Here is a 27,942-nt window from a genome sequence, read left to right as displayed (position 1 = left end):
TTCCAGGATTGAATGAGAAACTGGGACAGCTTCTGTAAATCTGGGATTGTCCCTGGAAAATAGGGACACTTGTAGGGTCTAAGTGTGTGCTGCAAATCTCAGCTGGGTAAGCATCAAGTGAGGCTGAAAGTTGGAACGATCAGGACAGGAAAAAAGAAGTCTTGCTTCATGCAGCACAGAGTTAAACGGTGGAACTCACTGCCACAGGAGGCCACCAACCTGGATGAGTTTAAAAGAGGATTAGACAAGTTTGAGGAGGAGAGGGAACCCACCTGCTCTCAGCAACCAGAAACATCATAGCCAGACACTGGAGAGACCTGTCAGGAGTAAGTCTGGACCAATGGTATCAAATAGTCTGGGAAACAGCCTTATTAGAAAAACTAACCAACAAACTGAAACTGACACGGGGACAAATAGAAGAAGACGCCTTCACCCCGGTATGGCTACCCCTTTATCACATACACAGCACAACAAGACAAGGACAATAACCCACAGACAGCAGATGAATCAATCTGGCTAACCTGATTCAAAAATACAGACTCACACTCCGCTCACACACAAAAACAAATTTCACTACAGCCAACCAAAGACAGCCAACCACACCCTAAGCCACCCCCAACCTCTCTCACCACCAAGGATTAATACTGTAATAATAATTTAATAATAATTTATTACCTATACCCCGCCCATCTGGCCGGGCTTCCCCAGCCACTCTGGGTGGCTCCCAACAGGATTTTAAAAACACAATAAAAGAGCAAACATTAAAAACTTCCCTAAACAGGGCTGCCTTCAGATGTCTTCTAAAAATCAGATAGTTGTTTATTTCCTTGATATCTGATGGGAGGGCTTTCCACAGGGTGGGAGCCACTACCGAGAAGGCCCTCTGCCTGGCTCCCTGTAACTTGGCTCCTCGCAGTGAGGGAACTGCCAGAAGGCCCTCGGCACTGGATCTCAGTGTCTGGGCTGAACGTTGGGGGTGGAGACGCTCCTTCAGGTATACTGGACTGAGGCCGTTTAGGGCTTTCAAGGTCAGCACCAACACTTTGAATTGTGCTCGGAAACGTACTGGGAGCCAATGTAGGTCTTTCAAGACCGGTGTTATATGGTCTCGGCGGCTGCTCCCAGTCACCAGTCTAGCTGCCACATTCTGGATTAATTGCAGTTTCTGAGTCACCTTCAAAGGTAGCCCCACATAGAGCGCATTGCAGTAGTCCAAGCGGGAGATAACCAGAGCATGCACCACTCTGGTGAGACAGTCCACAGGCAGATAGGGTCACATACACTAAGTAGAATAATAGAAGCATTGCCACCCCACCCCACTCACCATTCCCCCTCCCCCTCTTTCCCCCTTTTCTTCCTAACCTAACATTGTAAGTAACACTAAAAAATTATTATTATTATTATTATTATTATTATTATTATTAATAATAATAATAATAATAATAGGAGGAGGACGAGAGGGCTTTCGAAGGCTGTTAGCCATGCTGGAGGTGCTCTGCATCCACAATTGGAGGCAGCAAATGTTTCTGAATCCCAGTTGCTGGAAACCGCAGGAGGAGAGAGGGGTCTTGTGTTCGATTCCTACTTGCGGGCTTCCCATAATGGGCATCTAGGTTGGCCAAAGTGAGAACAGTAGGCTGGACTGGAAGAAGACTGGAAAAAGTTTAAAGACTATCTACAGAAATACTGTAAAATTAATGAATGTTAGAAAAATGTTGGAATGAAGTTATATGGCTTTAGTAGAAATGTTATAAGGAATTAAGTATAAATAGATTATTAGAGTATTAAAGGAAAAAATAAGGTTAGAATATGTTAAGATAATTATAGGACAGAAAACAGAGGAAGATGGAAAGGAATTGGTGAAACAATTAACAGAAGTGGAATACAAAAAGGGAGGTGTGAGGAGGTCGTTGAAACAAGTGAATGAAAGATAAGATATTGAAATTGTTTGATATGTTTTAAACTGTCTTTGTTTTGTTAGTTTAATGTGTTAGTGTTATGCAGTGTTTTTGTATTGTATTGTACTGTTTATTTTTTTTGTAGTGTTTAAATTGTTGGAATAGATAGGGCCAGATGCTGTAGCAGCTTCTCCTTTGATGTTCTCCTCTTCTGACATTTCAGCCTAGCAGATATTCCGGAAGAGGCTCCGGCTGACCTCAAGGAGCCGACTCCTCAGGAACCGGCGGCTCCCACCCACAAAGCAGACCCGCCACCCCCTGGGGAAGCCAAGGAGGCCCCCCCTGATTCGGCGCAGGCCCCCGCAGCGGCCGAGCAACCGGGCCCACCTGATCAAGGAGAAAGGACCTTGGCCCAACCCGCTCCCTTAGCCCCAGGGGCCACAACCCAGGATGCTGGTGAGTCCAGCGTTTCCGCAGCGCAGCCGCCGTCGGAAGGAAGCCAGACCGCGGCAACCCCTGCAGAGGTTCCGGATACCCCAACCAGCCCGTACCTCACTCCGGACTTTGGCAAAGAGGACCCGTCCCTGATTTTGGGTAAGGCCATCGAGGCCTATGGCTTTGGGGGGCCAGCGGAACGAGCTTGGTCCAGACAGAGGGATTAGGAGTGAGGGGCAGGGGGCCAGAACAGCTCTTTTTTAAAAAAAGGAAGGAAGGAAATGTAAGTTGTTCATCCTTTAGGCCCAGGGGTCAGCAAACTTACCGCGCCTCGGGCCAGTGTTTCCAGCACCGATCGCGCGGCGGGCATTGGAGCGCATGCCCATACGCATGCGCACACACTATTTCCAGGTCAGAGGAGCACCGGAAATAGCTTGTGCGCATGTGCACGGGCTTCCTCTAACCCGGATGTGCACTGGAAATAACGCTTGCGCATGCACAAATAATGCTTGTGCATGTGCAAATAATGCTTGCGCAAATAATGTGCAAATAATGCTGGTGCTCCTCTGACCCGGAAGTGGGCAACAGCGCAGCACTGGCAAGAGTGGGTGGCGGCAGTGCGCAGCGGGGGTTGTCGCGGGCCGGATTAATGAATCCCTCGGGCCTTATCCAGCCCACGGGTCTTAGTTTGGGGACTCCTGGTTTAGGCTCTGCAAACAGGCTGTCTGGGGGAGAGGGTGGGACCGGAACAGAGCACGGAAGGAATGGAAACATCAGGCATGTTTTCTCAGCTGGCGCTATAACAGACATCAGCTGCAGGAAACAGGTTGTCAGTGAAAGCATTTCGACTACGTTCCTGCTGCAGAGATCGAAGCACATGGTGCGCATCATTCTGCAGAGGCTATTCATTTCTTCGGAGGAGAATGTGTGATGCCTTTCCCTAAGGTGGCAGACAGGAGCGGCCTATCCCGTTTTGCCGCCTGAGGCGAAACAGGAAGGTGCCGGCTCTGCCCACCGAAGTCTCACTTACTGGGGTCGCTTGGTGGCTTCTTCTGGAGAGATCTCATAGAAACTGTGGCCACATGACTCTGGAGGCGGGCGGGGTGTGGGATTCCCCCCACCCTCAAGGCTGCTTCTTCAGGCTGCCAAATGGGTGGGCCGGCCCTGGTTGTGCAAAGGGATGCCTTTTTGGCACTGTCCCAGTTCCCTGCAGCAGACTGTTGCTTGAAAACAAAGCACTTTGCACAGGTAATAATAATAATAATAATAATAATAATAATAATAATAATAATAATAATAATAATTTCTTATTTATACCCTGCCCATCTGGCTGGGTTTCCCCAGCCACTCTGGGCGGCTTCCAACCAAATATTAAAATACAGTAATCTTTTAAACATTAATTTCCCTAAACAGGGCTGCCTTCAGATGTCTTATAAAAGTCTGGTAGTTGTTTTTCTCTTTGACATCTGGTGGGAGGGCATTCCACAGGGTGGGTGCCACCACCAAGAAGGCCCTCTGCCTGCTTCCCTGTAACTTGGCTTCTTGCAGCGAGGGAACTGCCAGAACGCCCTCGGCGCTGGACCTCAGTGTCCGGGCAGAACGATGCGGATGGAGACGCTCCTTCAGGTATACTGGACCAAGGCTGTTTAGGATCCATACTAAAATGGATTAAAACTCGCATCAACTGGTAGGATGCCTCAGCTCCCTGTTTGCCCGACATGTGGCCCTCATTTGGTCCAGGGTTGCGCTGTTGCTGACCACCATGGCCCTATAGGGTCTCCTGAGCAGCTGGTGCCTTTGGCTGCGGTTTTGCTGAGCCCCAGAGCTTGGAGATTGCAGGGCAGGAGGAAAGTTTGCCCTGTGGCCTGATCCACCTGGCATGCACTCCCTCCCTCCCTCGACTCCCTCTCTGGTATGCAGAGAAAAGCTCCTTTCCATGAGATAAGCAGGCTGGCAGGGCGAGGGACTGGGGCGCATCACAGCATCAGGTGTTGTTGTGATCGCTCTTCCCGCTGTGACAGATGGGACAGCGTGTCTTGTGGCTGGGTGACCTTGCAGTGGGGTTGGGAGGGAGGGAGTGTGGGGTGTGTGCAAGGCAAAGGGTGGCAAGTGGGTGAGGTTAAGCTGGCAAGGGGCAGAGGCAGGTGGGCAGGGTAGCAATGGAAGGGGAGGACTAACAATTTGTGTGTCAGGGGGTGTGTTATCTGTTGGGGAGACGATCACCAGATGGGTTTTGTCCTGGGCTGAGCATTCGCTAGGCACCTGCAGTTTCCTTGTGCCAAGGGCAGGATCTGCAGAATATCATGTCTTCAATGTTAAAGTCAAATGAAACAACGGAATCTCAAGTTTCTGGTCCTTATGAAAAGAAATGTTCGAAGGCCCAATGAAAGTGCAGGGGAGTTCAGGCAGACAGTGCTGTGTTGTCCCCTCCTCTTTTATTTCTCATGGAGGCCTTGGGACCCGAACCAGGATGTGCTGTGAAGCCAGTGTCTCAGGGATGGGTCATAACTTAGTGATGGAGCATGCGCAGAAGGCCGCACTTCCTGGCGTCTCCAGGAAGGCCTGGGACAACCTTTGTTGGAGACCCAGGAGAGCCATTGCAAGTCAGGATAGATCTGAAATGGACTGACTTCAAGCTTGCATGATCCGATCACAAGGTCGGCGGTTCGAATCCCCACGACGGGGTGAGCTCCCATTGCTCGGTCCCTGCTCCTGCCCACCTAGCAGTTCGAAAGCATGTCAAAGTGCAAGTAGATAAATAGGTACCGCTCCAGTGGGAAGGTAAATGGCGTTTCCGTGTGCTGCTCTGGTTCGCCAGAAGCGGCTTAGTCATACTGGCCACATGACCCGGAAGCCGTACGCCGGCTCCCTCGGCCAATAAAGCGAGATGAGCGCTGCAACCCCAGAGTCGGCCACGACTGGACCTAATGGTCAGGGGTCCCTTTACCTTTACCTTTATCTAGAACTTCTGAGCTCCACCAGTAAGTGCAAAATATTCCCTTTAAACTGGTAACAGACAGACACCTAGGATAAAGGAGCAGAGTGCACCCGAGCACATTTTCAGCCCAGGAATTAGTTTGCAGCACTAGAACTGAACCCTCAGTCCTTTCTCACACAAAATTAATTACTAATTTGCCCCCAAAGTTTCTTTGCTTTGGCAGGGGAGAGCAGGCAGCTGTGAGCGATGCTGTTGCTGTTGTTTAAAACCTGGAAAATGAAAATTGACGGTTGTTTAGTACAGCATTCTGCACTTTGGGGTACCGAGATGTTGTTGGACTACAAGTCCCATAGTCCCTGGCCATCTGTCAAATTGGCTGGGGATGATGGGAGTTGTAGCCCCGCAATGTCTGAGGACCCAAGGTTGGAAAACGCAGATCTAGTATGATGCAGATATTGACCAGTAAATCCCAACCTACCCACAACTGGTAGAGATAATACTGAATTAAGTGGGCCAGTAGCAGGGCCGGATTTAGGTTTGATAAGGCCCTCGGCTACTGAAGGTAATGGGGCCCTTTATATGCCCAGCTGTCCTTTGCCAACAACAATTTGTCGCCGGTTTTTTTTGTGTTGAATATATGTTCTATGGTAATTTATGGACCTAATAGGTATCTAAAGCCATTTTCACATAACAAAATATGTATTTTATCAAAGTAACTGTTGAACTGAAATACAATTAAGAAGTACATTAATAGTGAAATAATTATGAAGCTCTAACATAAAATGATTGGGGGCCCATTACTTACATCGTAGGAGCCTACAAAACACAAAACACTGTTGCTGTATGTAGCTTTTATTTTATTTGTTTTTTATCTTGCATTCTGGAAATGTACATCCAGTTTTGTTTCCTTTAAATTTTTTGGGGGCCAAGGAAGTGCGTCCCTGAGCTATAGCCTCTAGGTTGCTGGTCCCCTCTTATATTTTTACTTCCAGCCTAAACACCGGAAATAGAATTATTTTTCTCAGTTTCTGCGCGATTCCACCTGACCTTCCGCAGAGAAATCTTTTTTCCCTCATTGCCTAATGAGCCGAATCTTGCAATCATTTTTTCCTGCACAGTTACCACCCATGCATTGGCATCTAATGTGTCTAAATACTAAACGAGGTGCCCTGTTTGTAGCGCAGCTTCCAGCTTTTTTAGGAACATACGAATCTGCCTTCTACTGAGCCAGACCTCCACTGCCTGCACACTGAGGTCCAGCGCCGAGGGCCTTCTGGCGGTTCCCTCCCTGTGAGGAGCCAAGTTACAGGGAACCAGGCAGAGGGCCTTCTCGGTGGTGGCACCCGCCCTGTGGAAAGCCCTCCCACCAGATGTCAAAGAGAACAACAACTACCAGACTTTTAGAAGACATCTGAAGGCAGCCCTGTTCAGGGAAGCTTTTAATGTTTAATAGGTTATTGTATTTTAATATTCTGATATATATATATATATATATATATATATATATATGCTTTCGTAGATTTTCACGGGTACAGGAATGCAGGTTTTGGTGTCCTCGGGTGTCTTCCCGTGTAAAAGTTGGGGTGTCTAGGCGACGTTTCGACGAGGTCTCACTCGTCATCTTCAGGCTGGTGCTTTCGGCTTCTTGTTACTGGAACAGAGCCGTTGGGGTGTCTAGGCGACGTTTCGACGAGGTCTCACTCGTCATCTTCAGGCTGGTGCTTTCGGCTTCTTGTTACTGGAACAGAGCCGTTGGGGTGTCTAGGCGACGTTTCGACGAGGTCTCACTCGTCATCTTCAGGCTGGTGCTTTCGGCTTCTTGTTACTGGAACAGAGCCGTTGGGGTGTCTAGGCGACGTTTCGACGAGGTCTCACTCGTCATCTTCAGGCTGGTGCTTTCGGCTTCTTGTTACTGGAACAGAGCTCTGTTCCAGTAACAAGAAGCCGAAAGCACCAGCCTGAAGATGACGAGTGAGACCTCGTCGAAACGTCGCCTAGACACCCCAACTTTTACACGGGAAGACACCCGAGGACACCAAAACCTGCATATATATATATATATATATAATATTTATTCCAAATTTTAAAAGTTACAAAAAAAAAAGCAAGAGCAATACCAAATACAAAGAAGGGGGGAAAAATACAACAACAACAACAACAACAACAGATAAACAAGAGAGAATAAAAATACATTCTCTTAAAAGAAAAAAAATATATTAAACCTTTATATGACTTTTTCCCTTTACTTCTTTCCTTGACCTCCTCACACCTCCCAATTTTGTATTCTAGTTCAAATCATTGTTTCAGCACATCCTTCCAACCTACTTTTCATTTAAGTAATTTAATTTAATTTAATATATTAAATTTTAACGTCCTCTCGTTCGTCAATTTCATCAACTCATTTTACTTAATCCATTATATCATTTCTACCAAAACCACCTAACTTTCTTTTTCCAACATCTTCCTAACATTCCTTAATTACAATATTTTTGAAGATATACTTTAATTTTTTCCAATCTTCTTCCACCGACTCTTCCACTTGGTCCCGGATTCTGCCAGTCATTTCAGCCAATTCCATATAGTCCATCACTTTCGTCTGCCATTCTTCTCGAGTGGGTAATTCTTGTGTCTTCCTGTATTTTCATATTCTGTTGGAAGCTGCCCAGAGTGGCTAGGGAAACCCAGCCAGATGGGCGGGGTATAAATAATAATAATAATAATAATAATAATAATAATAATAATAATAATAATGTATTATTATTATTATTATTATTATTATTTATTATTAGTCCAAGCAGCTCAGTGTTGTCTACAATGACTTGCCGTGGCTCCCCAGGGTTTCATACAGGGGACTACCCCCCCACCAAAAACCCTGCCAGGAGATGCCAGCGATGATTGAACCCAGAATCTCCTGCAGGAAATGTGGTCCCTCTGCGACTGAGCTTTAGGCGTTCTCCCTGATGGGCTCCTGGATTAACAGAATTGTAGAGTTCGGATCCCCAGAGGTCATTTAGTCCAACCCCCCCTACAATGCAGAAATGTCAGCTCAAGCCCCCAGGGCAGATGATGATCACTCAACCTCTGCTTAAAGCAGGCATAGGCAAACTCGGCCCTCCAGGTGTTTTGAGACTACAATTCCCATCGTACCTGACCGCTGGTCCTTTTGGCTAGGGATGATGGGAGTTGTAGTCCCAAAACATCTGGAGGGCCGGGTTTGCCTATGCCTGGCTTAAAGACCTCCGAAGAAGGAGAGTCCACAACCTGCAGACCAGCTCAAGCTAAGCAGCATCTTGAGGAGGGGAGCAGTTTCGATTGGGAAAACAGCAGGAAGACCTTGGGTTGCGCCCGTGGCCAAGATGGTTTTGGCCCCAGCCTGGATACCTCTTGGAGCAAAGATGAAACCCCTTTAAAGCCCTTCATGGCCTAGGACCCTCGTACCTACGGGACCGCCTCTCCCGGTAGGCCCCGTGGAGGACCTTAAGGTCCATAAATAGCAACACCCTAGAGGTCCCGGGCCCTAAGGAAGTCAGACTAGCCTCAACCAGAGGCAGGGCCTTCTCAACACTGGCCCCGGCCTGGTGGAACGCTCTGTCTCATGAGACCAGGGCCCTGCAGGATCTGATTTCTTTCCGCAGGGCCTGTAAGACAGAGTTGTTCCGCGTGGCCTTTGGCTTGGAATCAACTTGATCCCCTCCCTCTCTTTCCTTTCTCCTTTCTCCGTCTGTGATGGAACTCCTACTTGGGGACTTCCCTGGCTTTTTTCTGGCCCATGTAGGACCAGTCTGGATAGTTGGCCTTGGTGAAGACTTGACGTTTTCATCCCCCAAAAGGTTTTGACTTTCTACTGAAATGAGGCTGCATTTTAATGTTGTATTTTAATCTTGTTTTTGATCTGTATTTTAATCGACTGTTTTTTACCTGGTGTTAGCTGCCCTGAGCCTGGTCTTGGCTGGGGAGGGCGGGGTATAAATAAAATTTATCATCATCATCATCATCATCATCATCATTATTATTATTATTGCTGGTCAGCAAGGCATCATCTCTTGTGCTGCTGCCCAGCGGCACCATCTCCATTTTGCCAGTAGGGGTCGCCCTCTGCACATGCCTTGGGGAAGCACTGCTGCATACAGAATTGTCACCACCAGCTGTTACACCTGGCCATGGCAATTTCCACCAGCTGCTGGGCTGCAGTTTGCATCACTGAAGTGACCTCCCCTGCCCCCCCCCGGGGGCACAAGCCTGGCCAGGGTGTGTGGAGGTCCTGGGCTGCCCAGAGGACAAGATCCGCTCCCCCTCTCAGCCCCACCGATCTTGCTCTAAGCAAAGCAGAGCAAGATGCTTAGCTGCAGGAGTTGCAGTTGTGGATTTGTGTAGGGTTTCCTTAACCTTTCCTTCTTCCGAAAATGTCCCACAAGGCAGTGGGTACAGATTTTTTTTTTAAATGATTTTTTATTGATTTACAACAAAAAAAACCCAAAAAACATATTAGTTTCACATCAAATTTTTCACAACTTATTCCTTTTCAGGGCTTCCTTCAGCTTTACCGTAAATCATCCATAGTTATTTATTTATTATTTATATCTTTCTTTCTATTCCCTTTAGACAATATTTCTTAATCTTTCACAGTGCTTCTTTAAATCCCATTAAAGTTATCTGTCCCTCACTTATATGTTCCAGATATTCCACAAATTTCCCCCAGTCCTCGATGAACTTTTGGTCTCTTAAGTATCTGATCTTTCCTGTCAATTTATCCACCTCCGCATAGTCCAACAGCTTCATTCTCCTGTGGGTACAGATTTTCCTTGGGGCTTACTTTCATTTTTAAAATATATATATATATATATTGGTTTTACAAATTTATTCATATTCAAAATCACAAATGAACAAAATTACAATATTCTTCCAAATCTTTAGACTTCCCTATTAAACATTAAAAGCTTTCCCAGGGCTGCTAAATCACTCTAGCTTTTCAGTTCTCCATTGTGTCCAAAGTCTATGTAACATTACAAGAGTTATTTCAAACAGGCTTATATTCTAAGCTAGAAGATCCACTATCCTATAATAGTACATATGAGCCTGTTCTACTGATGAAGCCTAGGATGGCGAAACAAAGCTAATATTCCGGAAATCCTTGTCTTAGACTCCGTGAAACGATTCTGTGGAACTGTAATAACCCTTCACGTGGATTATTGGACTCTATGAACAGACAGGTGGAATAGATACTTATACATGTATGGACCTTATGAATGGACGGACTAGAGAATGAACTGATCCACCGGGTCTTCTGCTTTTTTCGTCGAACTTTATGAGACTTCTGTTGATTTGATACAATGAATAGTATACCTTACTTATTCAAAAGTACAGCCGGTTACGTCTTGTGTGTTTATTGAGACAGTTTCTAGGAGCCACGGAGGAGAGCTGGCTGCAGGGTGGGAGCCCCAAGTGGACGAATGAATTAGCCCAGTGGTTTTTCTTTTGTTTTAACCCCTGCCTCTCTCTTCCAGATGACACTCCCCCTCCACCTGCTCCCTTCACCCACCGCATCGTCCAGCTGAGAACAGGGGAGTTCAAGGACACCTACAGCATCAACACCAAGGAGATGCTAGGAGGGTAAGGCCTGGCCGGGGGGAGGGAGGGAGAGGGTGCCAAATCGTTCGCTCTCCCAGTGACAAAATTGTGGGAATGTTCAGGGTGGCAGGAGAGGATATATTGTTTATTAATATCCTTCCTAACTCTGCTATACCTTAGCAGAGTTTTACATTTCCCTTTTTAAATGCACAGCAGATAGCTGGCTGCAGGCTTGTCTAAACCTCTCAGTATTGGGTTCCTGCTAAGTTCCCTTAAAGGTAAAGGGACCCCTGACTATTAGGTCCAGTTGTGACCGACTCTGGAGTTGCGGCACTCATCTCGCTTTATTGGTCGAGGGAGCCGGCATACAGCTTCCAGGTCACGTGGCCAGCATGACTAAGCCGTTTCTGGCGAACCAGAGCAGCGCACGGAAACGCCGTTTACCTTCCTGCCAGAGCGGTACCTATTTATCTACTTGCACTGGTGTGCTTTTGAACTGCTAGATTGGCAGGAGCAGGGACCGAGCAACGGGAGCTCACCCTGTTGCAGGGATTTGAACCGCCGACCTTCTGATCGGCAAGCCCTAGGCTCTGTGGTTTAGACCACAGTGCCACCCACGTCCCAGTAAGTTCCCTTGTGCCCCTCTTAAAAGAATAAACATGCCACAATCTTGTTTAAAGTACAGTGGACGCTTGGGTTGCGAACATGATCTGTGCAGGAGGCACGTTCACAACCCGCAGCGTTCACAACCCGCACCTGCACGTCTGCACATGCACGCGATTCGGCGCTTCTGTGCATGCGCAAAGTGCAATTTAGCTCTTCTGTACATGCGCAACCGCTGAAACCCGGAAGTAACCTGTTCCGGTACTTCCAGGTTTCGGTGGTCCACAACCCAAAAAATGCAACCTGAAACAGCTGTAACACGAGGTATGACTGTATATAAAACAAGTTTACTCACATCATCAGTTCACAGCTGGATCCCTGAAGGCAGACTTAGTTACAAAGTATATATGTGTGGATCTGTGAGATGCTCCAACAATGGAGGAAGCCAAAGAGTGTGTGCTGTGTGCTGCGTGCCTTGTCCCTTTTGTTACCTGGGCAGGTAAGGTCACGCCCACCTCTAGTCACATGCAAAGGAAGGATGACCCAGCCCAGGAGGAAGTTTTTGACTGGCTGGACCAAACATTCCCCTGCATGTCCACTCTAGGAAAACAAGGAATGTCGTACTTGACTGCTACTTATGTATCACGTCCCACAATAATTGTGACTGTTTCCAATTTCCTGACGGTTTGCTGCGATACGGATATTATTTTTGAAATAATGCACGTAAAAGAAAATGCAGCAGTAAGGTTGGCATTTGTAAATGAAAGAAAGAATGCTGCAATGTTTTAGAAAGTGCAGAATATTGAAGAAAACACACCCACCCAGCTGCAGACCAAACCCTCTCAAGCAATAAGTAAGCAACAGACCAATAAAGTATTGCCTTAAAGCAGGGGTAGGCAACCTAAGGCCCGGAGGCCGCATCCAGCCCAATCGCCTTCTCAATGCGGCCTGCGGACAGTCCAGGAATCTGCGTGTTTTTACATCTCTGGGTTATTTGTGGGGCATAGGAATTCGTTCATATTTTTTTCTTCTTCAAAATATAGTCTAGCCCACCACATCGTCTGAGGGACGGTGGACCAGCCCACGGCTGAAAAAGGTTGCTGACCCCTGCCTTAAAGGAACACTTAGCTCAGTTGGTTAGAGCAGTGTGTTGATAATGCCAAGGTTGCAGGTTTGATCCCCGTATGGGGCAGCTGCATATTCCTGCATTTCAGGGGGTTGGACTAGGTGATCCTTGGGTCCCTTCCAATTCTATGATTCGCAACACCATCAAATCTAGAAGCCGGGTCATTCATCATTCAGATTTAGAAACCCCCATTACTTTCTCATGCATGCACTCTTGGGTTGGGGCAACTGGCTGAAATGTTTTTAAATGTTTTAAATGGTTCTCAATTTTGATTCTGTGTTTTGTTTTTGTTGGGCTGATGTTGATTAAATGTTTAGTTGGGGTTGGTGGTTATTATAATTTAGGTATAACTGTAAATTGTTTATTCTTGTTAATGGTTTCTATTGATTTTTTTGGTTTATTTGTTGCTCATACAGGATATTTTGTTTCAATTTTATAATGAATGATTTTAGAGTGTTGTTTGTGCTATACTTTTGTACTGTTTATTGTTGTTAGCCGCCCTGAGCCCGGCTTCGGCTGGGGAGGGCGGGATATAAATAAAATTTATTATTATTATTATTATTATTAATTTTGGATGCATTGTTATGTTTTTATATGTGTTGTAAGCTGGGGAAACCCAGCAAGATGGGCGGTATATAAATTAAAATATTATTATTATTATTATTAGAAAGAACTGTAATGAGAGGTTTGTTGTTACCAAGTCATCATTCCACACAGTGCCTGAGAGGCAAAAGGGTCTTTGCCCCAAGGAGTTTACAATCCAGAAAGATAATTGGTGATGGTGGTGAAACAGAAAGGGGAAAGTGATAAGAGGAAGGGATAAACGTCATGCATTCTAAAACGTTTGTTGCAGTTGGGAGTTAGGCTTCATGGAAAAAGTGAGCTTTTTAGTGCTTTGGAGGAACTTTGGAAAGAATTCATAATTCTCAGGGCTTGCCTTTCTCTTTTCCACCACAGGGGGAAGTTTGGAGAAGTCCGTACGTGTGCAGTGAAGCAGACAGGCCTCAAGCTGGCTGTGAAAATTATTAAGAAGCAGGGGCCGAAAGACAGGGTAGGTGCCCTCTGGTGTGCAGTGTGCTGCAACATGTAGCAATGCGTGCAACATCGGTCTTTGTGCCGGGTTTTCCTGCACGGCTGCCCTGCTAAGTTTAGTTCAGGTTTGTGAAACTCATTCATCATTTCGTCCGGCCGAAACGAGGACCAAAGCGACGGACGAAAGAGTGCAAAATAACATAAGAACAGTGCAAATTTACTAAAAGGTGTTTTGTCAGCGCTTGTGCAACAGAGCCTCCCCTACTTCTCCTCACGCCCTGGGCATTTCCAAAACCTGCTCCAACTGTGCTGGGCCTGGAGGTTAACACGAGCAATGCGTTCCAGGTCCGGTCCCGAATCCAGGGATTCCACGAGGCGTCCGTCCAACAGGGCCAAGGCAGGAAACCAGGCTAGGTCAGGCACAGGGTCTCAGGCAGGTTCTTGCAAACAGCAATGTTGCTCCCGCAACCTGGGGTGGGGTCTGACAGCCTTTTATCTCTGTCGGGGTAATGGCGGTCCTGATCCCCCGGTGACTCACCTCCCTGTCTCGCCCGAAGGTGAGCACTCCTCCTGCGAGTACTCAGGTCTCTCCTTCTCTCAGACCCGAGTCTCTGCAGCTCGGGAGACGTCGGTGGGTTACTAGACCCAGAGGCCGCCTCAGCCTCCCCTGACCCAACCGGTAGTGGAGCAGCTGTAAGAGATGGCCCAGCTGAAGGCAACAAGGTTGAAATAATATACTCGGAGTCGAGAATGGATTTCATGCTCTTTATTCAGTTCATAGTGGTGAGGAGGAATGGATGTTCCCCCAGAATTTCTGCTTTATATACATTATTTACACAATGGGCCCCACGTGATTGGCTAATTCCGGGATTCACCTGTAGGCCAATCAGGTCGCGGATTCACTTCCACCTGGAGCTGGATTGGGTGGGTCCTGTGGAGCAATCAGACTGCGGCATTCTGAAACCTATTGTTCTAGCACCAATCAGACTGCTGCATCCTGAATCCTATTGTTCTAGGACTAATCAGACTGCTGCCTTTGGGATCCTATTCAACTCAGTACATAACAGAGCTCATCCCCGCATCTGGAGCCAGGGCAGGTTCAGGCCCCTGACTCGGCCCAGCTGGTGCTTGTTGCAGGGGAACCTGTGCAGAATGGGCTTCTTCATGATCAGGCCCCAGACTTGGTTCAGTTGCCGCCTGAGGCAGAGGATCCGGTGCAGACTGAGGCTCCTCTGGTTCTGAGCCCGAGTCCCAGGCCATCACATCGGGAGGGTTGGGGGAACCCCTAGACAAGGTTTGGGGGGAAGAGAGGGGAACCACTGTTGTGCAAGAACAAATCCTTGCACTGACAGGGCATGTTAGTTGGATAGCACCCATGGTCAGCGCATAGGTGGCAGCATGCCAGAAGCATCTCTCCTGAAGCCCATCCTATGCCAACCTGGTGCCTTTCCTAGATTTTGTACCGCAACTCCTGCCAGTCTCAGCTGGTGGAAGCTGTCGTTCAAAACTATGACAATGGCAGGGGCTGATGGGAGTTGTGGTTCAAAGTGCCTGGAGGGTACCAGCCTGGCAAAGGCTCCCCTAGCCAGCCTCCGTTCCACGCTGACTAGCTTTTGCCCCTCTAGGAAGCGGCCGAGGTGGAAATCGACGTGATGAATCAGCTGAACCACCGGAACCTGATCCAACTATACGACGCCATCGAGACTCCGAAGGACATCATGCTCTTCATGGAGTTGTGAGTCATGGAGTTGCGAGGCAGGCTCTTGCTCTGCAGGCAATCGGCGTGCTCGGGCCTGCAGTTTGAAAAGACACGACACACGAGGAAAAACGAAAGTGGAGGGAGGAGGAGAAAAGCAAGCTCTGGCACAAGTTTAGCAGAAACGGCATTGATTCATGCAGATGAGGACATTTGTTTCTTTCTTTTCCCCCCTCAAAGTTTTATTATTAAATTTTCCACAATTATAACAAATATAACATAAAAAAGAAGAAAAATACAAAAAAGAAACAATACAGTATTGAAAAACAAAAAACAAAACAACAACAATCTTAGTCCCATATCCCTTAAAAACCCAATTTTATTTATATTGTTAATTGACTTCCCCAGATCCCTACCTCCTGAATTTCATTGTGTCTGTATGTAACACCTTTCCAATATCATTCTTAAACTAAAAATATTTCCAGCAATTAACTATCTTTTTCTCTGTTCTTATTGTTCTTAATCCAACTGACTTAATTAAATCCTAAATTAATCTTAGGCCTATTTGGTGCTTTCAAGTCACTTCTAATTATTTATATTACAATATTTATTCAAATAGTCCTTAAATTTCTTCCAATCTTCTTGATATTCCTCATCTTTCTGGTCACGGATTCTTCCAGTCAGGACATTTGTTTCATTGGTGTGGCAACCAGCCTAAATGTGACCTAAATGTGGGAGGATATGGGATGGCCTTTTGATGATGTCACATGGACACTGGGAAAATCCCACATGCATGAGTAGCATCCAGAATGCACTGCCCTGAGCATAGCTGTCAAGCGTCCCTTATTTGGCGAGACAGCCCCTTATCCCAGCGCCATGTCCCGCTGCTGTCCCTTATTGATGATGTCCCTTAAATAAGCTACTGAAGGTAATGGGGTCCTTCATATGTCCAGCTGTCCTTTGTCAACAACAAATTGTTGCTGTTTTTTGGTGTTGAATATATGCTATATGGTAATTTATGGACCTAATAGGTATCTAAAGCCATTTGCACGCAACGAAATATGTATTTTATCAAAGTATTTGTTGATCCCTTATTTTGGCTGCCGATCCCTTATTTTCGAGGCTTCTCGTCCCTTATTTTCAAATCTGTAAGTTGACAGCTGTGGCCCTGAGGGGTTTGGGGTTCAGCTGATGGTCTAAGGCAGCCCCTTTCCTGCTTTGCAGCGTGGAGGGCGGTGAGCTCTTTGAGCGGATCATCGACGAGGATTACCAGCTGACGGAGGTGGACTGCATGGTCTTTGTGCGTCAGATCTGCGACGGGATCCTCTTCATGCACCACATGAGTGTTCTCCACCTGGACCTCAAGGTAGGAGAACATCTCTGCCCTCCCTCAAGAAGGAGGAGGAGGAGGGCCGAAGCTATTGTGGGGCACAAGAACTTCGGGGCCAAACCAGCAGTTCCCGGACACTGGTTCCATAAAGGCGTCTGCAGTAGCTCCGATGCGACCTTATAAAAAGCATCACTCAGAGTAGAAGTTTGCATAACCCACTAAGGAAGATAAAATTCAGAAGTGCAGCAATTAATGGCACGTTTATACAAATTCCAGTGAGAACTATTTAGTTGAATTCAGCAAAATGGATATATCTGGTCCAGTGATACCAACTTTTCAGAGTCAGATGGGGTATAAATTATTTATTTATCGTATTTTTTGCTCTATAAGACGCACCAGACCACAAGACGTACCTAGTTTTTGGAGGAGGAAAACAAGACAAAAAATATTCTAAATCTCAGAAGCCAGAACAGCAAGAGGGATCGCTGCGCAGTGAAAGCAGCAATCCCTCTTGCTGTTCTGGCTTCTGGGATAGCTGCGCAGCCTGCATTCGCTCCATAAGATGCACACACATTTCCCCTTACTTTTTAGGAGGGAAAAGGTGAGTCTTATGGAGCAAAAAATACGGTATTTATTATACACTCCCTGCTGCCTCCTTGCCTCTTAACAGCCCCTGCACCAGGTAATCCCACTGCCGCCCAGGGGCTCCTACTACCAGCTTTGGTAAGGTAAAGGTAAAGGGACCCCTGACCATTAGGTCCAGTCGCAGACAACTCTGGGGTTGTGGCGCTCATCTTGCTTTACTGGCCGAGGAAGCCGGCGTACAGCTTCCAGGTCATGTGGCCAGCATGACTAAGCCACTTCTGGCGAACCAGAGCAGCGCACAGAAACACCGTTTACCTTCCCGCCGGAGCGGTACCTATTTATCTACTTGCACTTTGACGTGCTTTCGAACTGCTAGGTGGGCAGGAGCAGGGACCAAGCAATGGGAGCTCACCCCGTTGCGGGGATTTGAACCGCCGACCTTCTGATCGGCAAGTCCTAGGCTCAGTGGTTTAACCCACAGCGCCACCTGCGTCCCTACCAACTTTAGTAACCACTGCCAAAAAAAGAGATGGGCATGAAACATCCGTGGGTCTGCCCAGTTCCTCTACTGAGCCAGACACAAGATATCTAGTTGTTCTCCGTGATTTCCAGATTTCAAGGGGTTTATTTGCAGGTTCCCCACAAAGTCACTAACCGGAGGTGGTGTTTTGGGGTGCGGGGTTTTATCTTTTCTCTCCCTCCGCAGCCTGAGAACATCCTGTGCGTGACCTCGACCGGCCACATGGTGAAGATAATTGATTTTGGACTTGCCCGAAGGTAATGCCCAGAGCAGGGGTCAGCAAACCTACCGCACCTCGGGCCGGTGTCTCCAGTGCCAATCGCGCGGTGGGCTGGAGGGTGGAGGAGCGCAAGCCCATACGCGTGCACACACGCTATTTCTGGTGCACTTCCGGGTCAGAGGAGCACCGGAAATAGCTTGTGTGCATGTGCAGGGGCCTCCTCCGACCCAGATGTGCACCGAAAATAATGCTTGCGCATGTGCAAATAACGCTTGCGCATGGATGAAATTTAAAGACTATTTACTGAAATACGTTAAGATAATTTAATTGGAAAAACTTGCAAATAACAGATAGGCTTAGGATTTAAATATGTGATGTTAGAGAATAATATGTTTAAAGTTAAAATGAAAAGGAAGAAAGATGTTAAGTGAATAAGTTAATAGGACGATGCAAATAACAGATAGGCTTAGGATTTAGATATGGGATGTTAGAGAACAATATGTTTAAAGTTAAAATGAAAAGAAAGAAAGATGTTAAGTGAAAAATTGGTTTTGGAAAACTGTTACAATGATATACACTGAAATTCAGCTAGGGGGATTTGAGGAACTCACTTAACAATGTTACTAAGATTGGATCAAGTTCAGTTGTGATTTATGTTTGTTTGTTTGTTTGTTTAAAATTTTGGAAAATCAATAAAAAAAAATTGGGGGGGGGGGACAAATAACGCTTGCGCATGTGCACAAGCTATTTCTGGTGCTCCTCCGACCCAGAAGTGGGCAGCCGTGCAGCACAGTGCCTCACTGGTAAGAGCGGGTGCCGACAGTGGGCAGCGGGGGTCGCTGTGGGCTGGATAAACAAGTCCCTCGGCCCTTATTCGGCCCGCGGGCCTTAGTTTGGGGACCCCTGGCCCAGAGCATCGCCAGCCTGCACCAGCCCCCTCTCCCCTTTCCGCACTCCTGACCCTGCTGTGTGCCTCTTCTGGGCATCGGGAGAGGGGAGGGCACAGGACAAAGTCCTTTCCGAAGGGAGCAGGTGCCCACCTTCCTGGGGGGTGGATTGGCCAGGCGTTGGTGTGCATTGATGGTGCTAGATTCTTCTCTCTCTCTCTCTCTCTCTCTCTCTCTCTCTCTCTCTCTCTCTCTCTCTCTCTCTCTCTCCTTGAAAGGTACAACCCCAGAGAAAAGCTGAAAGTGAACTTTGGCACCCCCGAGTTCCTGTCTCCGGAGGTGGTCAGCTACGAACAAGTCTCCTACACAACGGATATGTGGAGCATGGGGGTGATCACCTACATGCTGTGAGTTGAGGGGAAGGGGTGCCTATGGAATCAGGCAGAATAATAATAATAATAATAATAATAATAATAATAATAATAATAATAATATTTGTACCTCGCCCATCTGGCTGGGTTTCTCCAACCACTCTGGGTGGCTCACAATAGAATATTCAAAACATGATAAGACACCAAACATTAAAAACTTCCCTGAACAGGGCTGCCTTCAGATGTCTTTTAAAACTCAGATAACAGTAGTACCTCATTTTGAGTCTGCCCATTTATAGCGTCCATTTCATGGAACGTCGGCAGCAAGCCCGGAAGTACAGTGGTACCTCGGGTTACATAGGCTTCAGGTTACAGACTCCACTAACCCAGAAATAGTACCTCGGGTTAAGAACTTTGCTTCAGGATGAGAACAGAAATCGCCCGGCGGCGGCTGTGGGAGGCCCCATTAGCTAAAGTGGTACCTCAGGTTAAGAACAGTTTCAGGTTAAGAACGGACACCCAGAATGAATTAAGTTCTTAACCCGAGGTACCACTGTACCAGAACATGTTACTTCCGGGTTTGCCACTCGCACAGAAGCGCAAAACTGCTCACGCGCGTTCACAGAGCAGCGCTTTGTCGAGTGTCTGCGGCTCCGGAACGGATCCTGGACTCAAAACGAGGTACCACTGTAGTTGTTTATTTCCTTGACATCTGGTGGGAGGGTGTTCCACAGGGCAGGTGCCACCACCAAGAAGGCCCTCTGCCTGGTTCCCTGTAACCTGGCTTCTCGCAACGAGGGAACCGCCAGAAGGCCCTTGGCGCTGGACCTCAGTGTCTGGGTAGAACAATGGGGGTGGAGATGCTCCTTCAGGTATACTGGACTGAGGCCGTTTAGGGCTTTAAAGGTCAGCACCAACACTTTGAATTGTGCTCTGAAATGTCCTGGGAGCCAATGTAGGTCTTTCAGGACCGGTATTATATGGTCTCAGCGGCCGCTCCAAGTCACCAGTCTAGCTGCCGCATTTGTCATTTATTTTATTTATTAAATTTGCAAACCCTCATTCATCTGGAGATCAGAGGGCACCTCACAAACATAAAAGCACCAAATGAGAAAACAAAAATACAGTGATACCTCAGGTTACATACGCCTCAGGTTACATACGCTTCAGGTTACAGACTCCGCTAACCCAGAAATAGTACCTCGGGTTTAGGATGAGAACAGAAATCGTGCTCCGGCAGCAGTGGAAGGCCCCATTAGCTAAAGTGGTGCTTCAGGTTAAGAACAGTTTCAGGTTAAGAACGGACCTCCGGAACGAATTAAGTACTTAACCCGAGGTACCACTGTACATAGTAAAACAAAGAGGCAGAAGGGAGGGACCCTGAGGGTCATTTAGCCCAACCCCATGCAATGTAGGAATCAAAGTGTCCCTGACAGTCGGCCCTCCAAACTTTGCTCAGAAACCTCCAAGGAAGGAGATTCCACAACCTCCTCTGCCAAACAGCTCTTGCTGTCAGAAAGTTCTTCCCGATGTTTAGTTGAAATCTCCTTTCTTCTACAGTCATACCTCCTGTAACGTTTGCTTCAGGTTGAGCGTTTTCAGGTTGCGTCAGGAAGTAACGGAACGGGTTCCTTCCGGGTTTCCCTGCTCGCGCATGCGCAGATGCGCAAAATGACACCACGCGCATGCACAGAAGTGGCGAAGCGCAACCTGCGCAGACGCGGAGACGCGGGTTGCGTTCTTTTCAGGTTGCGAACGGGCCTCCGGAACGGATCCTGTTCGCAACCAGAGGTGCCGTTGTAATTTGAATCCGTCGGTTGCGGTCCTGACCTCTGGGGCGAAACAGCAATGGATTTGGCAGAAACAGAACTGCAGCAGAACACCCACAGCGTCGATTGCGGTGGGGAGAGGTTGGAAGGGAAATGGGCCTAGCGAGCCGATTTTTTTGTGCTCTGACGTAGCCACGGCGTGTTCTGGAGCAGCCAGGCTCCTGGCCCCGGAGTCGCTTGCATTTGCCAAATTTATGAGCCCCAGGAGAGTTTTCCTTCACTAACGAGCCTTGATTGACGCTCTCTCGTCTCCCCACCCTGTTCTCAGGCTGAGCGGACTCTCCCCTTTCCTGGGCGACAACGACACAGAAACCCTCAACAACGTCCTGGCAGCCAACTGGTATTTTGATGAGGAAGCTTTTGAGGGCATCTCTGAAGAAGCCAAGGACTTTGTCTCCAACTTGATTATCAAGAACAAAAGGTCTGGGACCATTTGGGGCAAAAGGGGGGGGGAGCTTTGCTCTTTTCTGTGTGGGAACCGATTAACCTCCAGGTCAGCCAGAGAGCAAATGGAGAGGCACCGCACCCTTTAACATTTTCTAGCTGGAGGGAGACCAGTAGAAAACTGCACAGGCTCTTTAGAATCACGGAACCAGAGAGCTGGAAGGGACCACAGGGGTCATCTAGTCCAACCCCCTTTTTGCCCAGTGTGAGACTTGAACCACAACCCTGAGAGTTTCATGCTCCACCAACCAAGCTATCCCGGCTTCTGCTGTGATGACAGAGGAAGTTTCTGGAAAAGAGGGGAGGCGATAGAGGTTTCTTAAAGGAAACAGGGCGCTGAGAAAGGGGGTAGAGAGACTTTTTCTCCTTACTCACATGACACTAGAAGTTGTGGACATCCATAAGGACCTAAAAAGAGCTGGTTGCTGGATCAGGCCGATGGCTTTTTAAAAAAATTACATTTTTATTGATTTTTTAATATATCAGCTCCAACAGTCATACAACATAACTTCTCATCTTATACAATATTTTTAGACTTCCGCCAACACCGCTGATGATTTTCTGTTCTCTATCGCTTATTATGCATTTCTTCATTTCTATATTTTTGAAATTAAATTAAATTTATTATTTATACCCCGCCCATCTGGCTGGGCTTCCCCAGCTGCTCTGGGCGGCTTCCAACCAAATATTAAAATGCAGTAATGCATAAAACATTAAAAGCTTCCCTAAACAGGGCTGCCTTCAGATGTCTTCTAAAAGTCTGGTGGTAGTTCTTCTCTTTGACATCTGGTGGGAGGGAGTTCCACAGGGCGGGTGCCACTACCAAGAAGGTCTCTGCCTGGTTCCCTGTAACTTGGCTTCTCGCAGCGAAGGAACCGCCAGAAGGCCCTCGGCACTGGACCTCAGTGTGGGCTGAACGATGGGGGTGGAGACGCTCCTTCAGGTATCCTGGACCTTTGAGGCCGTTTAGGGCTTTAAAGGTCAGCACCAACACTTTGAATTGTGCTTGGGAACGTACTGGGAGCCAATGTAGGTTGCTATCACCACGCTCCAGAAAGTTGTGATACATGGGATATCCAAATCGCGTGTTTGAAGGAGGCCATGCCCGTAAAACAATAATAACACACTGGGAAGATAAAAATACACCCACTAAAGATGAATGGGTAGTCAAATTGTGTGAGTATTTGGAGCTCGCGAAGCTGACAGATGCAATAAGAGATAAACTTAAAAAGATGGTGAAAGAAGAATGGGAAGGTTTAAATAATTATCTATGGGATAAGGATTCATCATTAAAGACCTGGCTATGTTTAGAATGATACCGCATAGGGAAATGTTCCCTGATACCAAGATGAAGGATTCTATGGAATACAGAGAGAATCGATAAGAATAATGATCTGTTGTGACCTTGACGGAAGGGTACAATAGATGAGCCTTCTTGTGTTTTGGCTCATTTCCCGTTTCCCCCCTCTTTTTTTTCTTTCCCTTTCCCCTTTCTTTCTTCCTTCCTTCTCCTTCCCTTTTTTCTTTTGTTCTATGCCATGTACTTTGATATTTTTTGTAGTTTTTTAGCCTTTTCCATTATTATTATTGTTGTTGTTGTTGTTGTTGTTGTTGTCATTTTGGTTGTTTATATTTGATTAAAAAGTTAAAAAACAACAGCCAATAATAACACAACAGGATAAAAACACCCCATGGGGGGGAGCAGCAGTAACTGGCTGTGTGTGGCACCAATTGGCCAGTGACTGTGCTGTCGACAACTTCTTCTCCAGAAGTTGAGTGCGAATTCTGCAGGGCAGGTTGGAACGCAGACTCTGTTTGATGCGCTTTCTATTCATTGCAGGGTTTTGTACGTTGCAGGATGGGGGGGCTAGGGGCTCTGGGATACAGCAGCTGCAGGTGGTGACCCCCCGATAATCTTTGCCTCTCGCCCCCCTCCCCAGCGGACGCCTGAGTGCCGCCCAGTGCCTGCAACACCCCTGGCTCAACAACTTGGGAGAGAAAGCCAAGCGGGTCAACCGGCGGCTGAAATCCCAGGTCCTGCTCCGAAAATACGTGATGAAGAGGCGATGGAAGGTATTTGCTTCTTTAGCACCGTATTTTTCGCTCTATAGGACGCACCGGACGATAAGACGCCCCTAGTTTTGGGGGTAGGAAAACAAGAAAAAAAATATTTTGAATCCCAGAAGCTAGAACAGCAAGAGGGATCTGGCTTCTGGGATACCATGTGGCTGTTCTGGCTTCTGGAATGACTGCGCCAAGCCTCTTCGAGAGCCAGTGTGGTGCAGTGGTTAAGAGCGGTAGTCTCGTAATCTGGGGAACTGGGTTCGCGTCTCCGCTCCTCCACATGCAGCTGCTAGGTGACCTTGGGCCAGTCACACTTCTCTGAAGTCTCTCAGCCCCACTCACCTCACAGAGGGAGGAAGGGAAAGGAGATTGTGAGCTGCTTTGAGACTCCTTCGGGTAGTGGTGATAAAGCGGGATATCAAATCCAAACTCTTCTTCTTCAGCAGCAGCAGCAGGATGAAGGTTCCCCCTGCCCGAAGAGGCTGCCCACAGCTAAGGCAGAAGCCAGGACAGGCACGTTGCTGAAGGGGCGCTGTGCAGTTCTCCCTCTCTGCGCAGCGCCCCTTCAGCGAAGCGGGAGGAGGAACAGAAGGGGCTCCGTTCTTCCTCCCGCTTCGCTGAAGGGGCGTTGCGCAGATCTACCTCTCTGCGCAGCGCCATTCACTCCATAAGACGCACTCACATTTCCCCTTACTTTATAGGAGGAAAAAAGTGTGTCTTATGGAGCGAAAAATACGGTACATTTCTGTCCTGAGCTTCTTCACAAAGGAAAGGGGTAGCCAGTCGTGGGAGGGAGCTTGCCAAATCCGGAAAGGGGGGGGTGGCTGTTTTGGTCCATTTTCTCACTTCCCCTGTGAATCATCCCACAAGCTTTGGGCTCAGACTGGGAGGCAGCGCAATGGCTGCTGGTGGGCCACCCACTGTTTTGGGGTGGGGTTCAATCACACGCCAGCGGAATTCAGGTCGCACAAGTCTAGTTGAGTGGGAGGCCTTGCACAACAAACCTGCTTCCCCCCAAAAGATAAGACTTTTTGAAGCCAGGAAAGAGGAAGGGAAATGCAGTTGCTTTGATGAACATCATCATATGTGTGTGTGTGTGTGTGTGTGTGTGTGTGTGTGTGTGTGTGTATAAGTTTTTCAACATATCATTTTCAACAGTAATTAAACATGCTTTCATATCTTACACCATTTTTTTTACTTCCATCAATCATATCTGAAAACTTTCCAATCTATTCACTAAATACACATTTCTTGCTTCCACAATTACATTTAATTCATAACTAATATCTCTATCCTTTCTCTGAAATGCTTCATACATTTCTCCTTACAAAACTTCTTGTAGTCCTACCAGCATAATTTGTTGATTACAGTTGCTTTTCAAATAGTTTGTGTATTTCTTCCTTGATGAACATCATCTAACCTCCCTCTAAGCAAACCATGATCGGTGATCAGTGAAACCAAAATCTTTTTTAAAAATATATTTTATTTTCCTTTTTAAAACAATATTCTTATACATTTAAATCGTTTTCCGTTTTGGCACATCTGGCATTACTTGAATCTCCGGACTTCCCCCCACCCTCCCCTGGTTTCCAATTTTTATCTGTTTTTTCTATCTGTTGCATCAAATTACATTTTTTCAAAATCATTTTATATCCTTTTTTAAACTTTAGTCATTACATTAGAAGTCTTATAACAATCCTGTTAACTTTTTTAATATCTGTGGTGTCCTTTAAGGCAGTGTTTCCCAACCTTGTGCCTCCAGATGTTTTTGGCCTACAACTCCCATCATCCCTAGCTAGCAAGACCAGTGGTCAGGGATGATGGGAATTGTAGTTCAAAAACAGCTGGAGGCACAAGGTTGGGAAACACTGCTTTAAGGTACTCTATAAATTTCTCCCACATTTTGCTAAGAAAATTCATCAGCTTGGTTTCTGATCTCCTCAGTCAATTTCGCCATTTCAGCATAGTCCATCATCTTGGTTATCCACGCTTGGTTGGGACTTTCTCTTCCTTCCACTTCTGGGCAAAAAACATTCTTTTTAAAGTACTTTGGTGTTTAATCCCCTATTATTCCCAATAGAAAAGCTTCTGGTTTTTTGATAAAGGCTAACATGAACATTTTTTCCAATTCATTATATATCATTCCCCAGAATTACTATTTTACATGTCCACCACAGTAAACCCAGAATCTTACCCAGGGTTCCCAGATACCATTTCCCCTTCCTCATAGGTAACAGAAGAAATTCTGCAACAAAAGTTAGAAGCACAAACCTTGATTTGCATACTTTATTTGCATTGTTTTAATTTAATTTTAATTTTTAATTTATTATTATTTGAGCCTGCGGTGTGAGCTTTCCAGCTTTGATACTATTCCCCCCTTTTTTCACTCCTGTGTGCGTTTTCTTTTCCAACCGTGCAGAAAAACTTCATCGGCGTCTGTGCTGCGAACCGGTTCAAGAAGATCACCAGCGCGGGATCTCTGACCGCGATGGGCGTCTGAGCGGCGGGGCTGGAAGCGGGCAGAATCGAGCGACACATGGACGGAAAGGGGGCAGGGGGAACTCCCGACGGGAAGCTTGAACTGCGTTGTGCCCCACGTCTCAGGGACTTGCTTGGGCAAGAGGATCGGGGCCTGCCCCAGAGCTGGCTCCTTCCCGGAGAGCTGGGGGCGAGAAGCCGGTGGACGCCGGCCTGGAACTTTTTAGCAGGGAAGCTCCCTCTATGTGTATGATATTTGCTCTCTCCGATAGCATCCCCATATTCCCGCCCAGTTGCCACTAAGCCAGTCTTCCCTACCTCTCCGTATTGACTGACTTGAACACCGTCCTCCTGTTTAGTGGATATTCTGCCGCCTCTCCCTCTTGGACTCCACGCTCCACACAAACCCATCTTCCTGGGTGCCATGCTGCTCTTGGACTGCTGCTAAGGACCTCACCCGACATACATCTGACCGTTTGCTGCTTTCAAGGGACCTTGTGAAACCACTGCAGCCAACTGCATCTCCTTACCTTTGCTACGCCTTGTTTTTTGCCTCTGATTCCACCGTGCAAAAAGGAAACTGGTTTCTGGGATGGCTGCGGCTTGCCTGAACTGCAGTCTCCCTGCTGTGACCATCCTCTCCCTAGCTGCCCGGACTGGTTCTGTAACCTTCCCCAGTGAGCCAAAATCTTGACCCCACAGTGCTGGGGAGAGCACCTTCCCAAGCCCCCAAGCTTCTGCATACAGGGTGTGTTGGATCGCCCCCACACCCCTGACTGAGAAATACAGCTCCCAAACCTTTGCTATAAGGGTTTTGCCAGGCTGCCAACCCTGTGCCCGTCTCCTTCTGCAGAACGGCTTCTTGGCTTCCAATCTGCTTGCGCCACCCACAAACCGCTCGCTGCCTTGGCACCCCCGAGACGTCTCTGCTCTAACTTTTTCCACGGAAGTTGGGCCTCACGAACCAGCTTAGGAAGGCCTTGTCCCCCTGCATGCTCTTGGAGCATAGCTGTCAACTTTTCTTGCGAGGAATCCTATTCGGAATAAGGGACTTTCCCTTAAAAAAAGGAAAAAGTTGACAGCTGTGTCTTGGAGTTAGCTGAGGTTCGCAGCGTTTCTCAACCTCGGGTCCCCAGATGTTGTTGGACTACAACTCCCATCGTCCCTGAGCTCTGGCCTTTCTAGCTAGGGATGATGGGAGTTGTAGTCCAACAACATCTGGGGACCCACAGGTTGAGAAAGGCTGTGTGACGGTCTAGCGCAAGCAATGCTTTGTCCCCGCAAGGGCAGCCTTGCGGATCCCCCGCCAGCAAAAAAACCACACACCATAAACAACCCCAAGGACTTGAACCCCACTGCGCCAGGGACGGCTGTGGGAAGCTGATAATGCGGACAGGAAACTGCCTTTTCCGGCCTGCGCACTCAGAGATCCTCTAGGCTCTGGGCGGGCAGGAAGCAAACCGCCGGCATTCCAGGAGGAACATCCCCAGATGGGCAGCTGGTCCAGAGGAGGCGGAGGAGAATAAGAAGACAGCATTGTGCAAACCACTTTGTGCTAACCTCTTTGCCCTCCTGCGCTGCCGAAGAGTCTGGAAGGGGAATGGGAGAGGTGGAAGGGAGAGGGGAGAGCAAGGCTCTTGCATTCTCCCCCCCCCCCCCAGAGGAAGAGGGGAAGGAGATGAACTAATGAAGACCATCTGGGCTGGGCTGGCCTCCCCACGGCCGCCTCCTCGCCCATCTGAAAGGGCTGCTTCAGAGCCGGCCACCAACAGAGAGAAGTGCTCCAAGTGTGCCTGTTAAGTGTTTGTGCGCACATCGGAGATCTCCTCCATTAGCCCAGGGTCACCCCCCTGTAGATCCCGGGAAACCAGCCTCAAACGGAACTGCAGGCCAAAGCGGGTTTTTGCAAAACCTCTTT

The 27,942-nt window shown here is 47.6% G+C and overlaps 1 protein-coding gene across 3 annotated transcripts in view; it reads left to right on the top strand.

Annotated features, from left to right (window-relative positions):
* Nucleotides 1–27,569, top strand: part of MYLK2 (myosin light chain kinase 2) — a 38,426-nt gene extending 10,857 nt beyond the window's left edge. For all 3 annotated transcript variants that reach the window (XM_081916903.1, XM_081916904.1, XM_081916902.1), the window contains exons 3-12: nucleotides 2,122–2,492; nucleotides 10,776–10,881; nucleotides 13,526–13,619; nucleotides 15,226–15,335; nucleotides 16,521–16,662; nucleotides 17,918–17,988; nucleotides 19,117–19,245; nucleotides 21,307–21,459; nucleotides 23,423–23,555; nucleotides 25,966–27,569. In XM_081916903.1, coding sequence (XP_081773029.1) covers nucleotides 2,122–2,492; nucleotides 10,776–10,881; nucleotides 13,526–13,619; nucleotides 15,226–15,335; nucleotides 16,521–16,662; nucleotides 17,918–17,988; nucleotides 19,117–19,245; nucleotides 21,307–21,459; nucleotides 23,423–23,555; nucleotides 25,966–26,046 — 1,390 coding nt within the window. In that variant the 3' untranslated portion in view covers nucleotides 26,047–27,569. The remainder of the gene's footprint in view (nucleotides 1–2,121; nucleotides 2,493–10,775; nucleotides 10,882–13,525; nucleotides 13,620–15,225; nucleotides 15,336–16,520; nucleotides 16,663–17,917; nucleotides 17,989–19,116; nucleotides 19,246–21,306; nucleotides 21,460–23,422; nucleotides 23,556–25,965) is intronic.
* Nucleotides 27,570–27,942: the final 373 nt, after the last annotated feature.

The sequence above is a fragment of the Podarcis melisellensis genome (assembly GCF_964234715.1).
Source record: "Podarcis melisellensis genome assembly, chromosome: 6".
Lineage (NCBI taxonomy): Eukaryota > Metazoa > Chordata > Lepidosauria > Squamata > Lacertidae > Podarcis > Podarcis melisellensis.
This window is presented reverse-complemented; position numbering and strand designations above follow the sequence as displayed.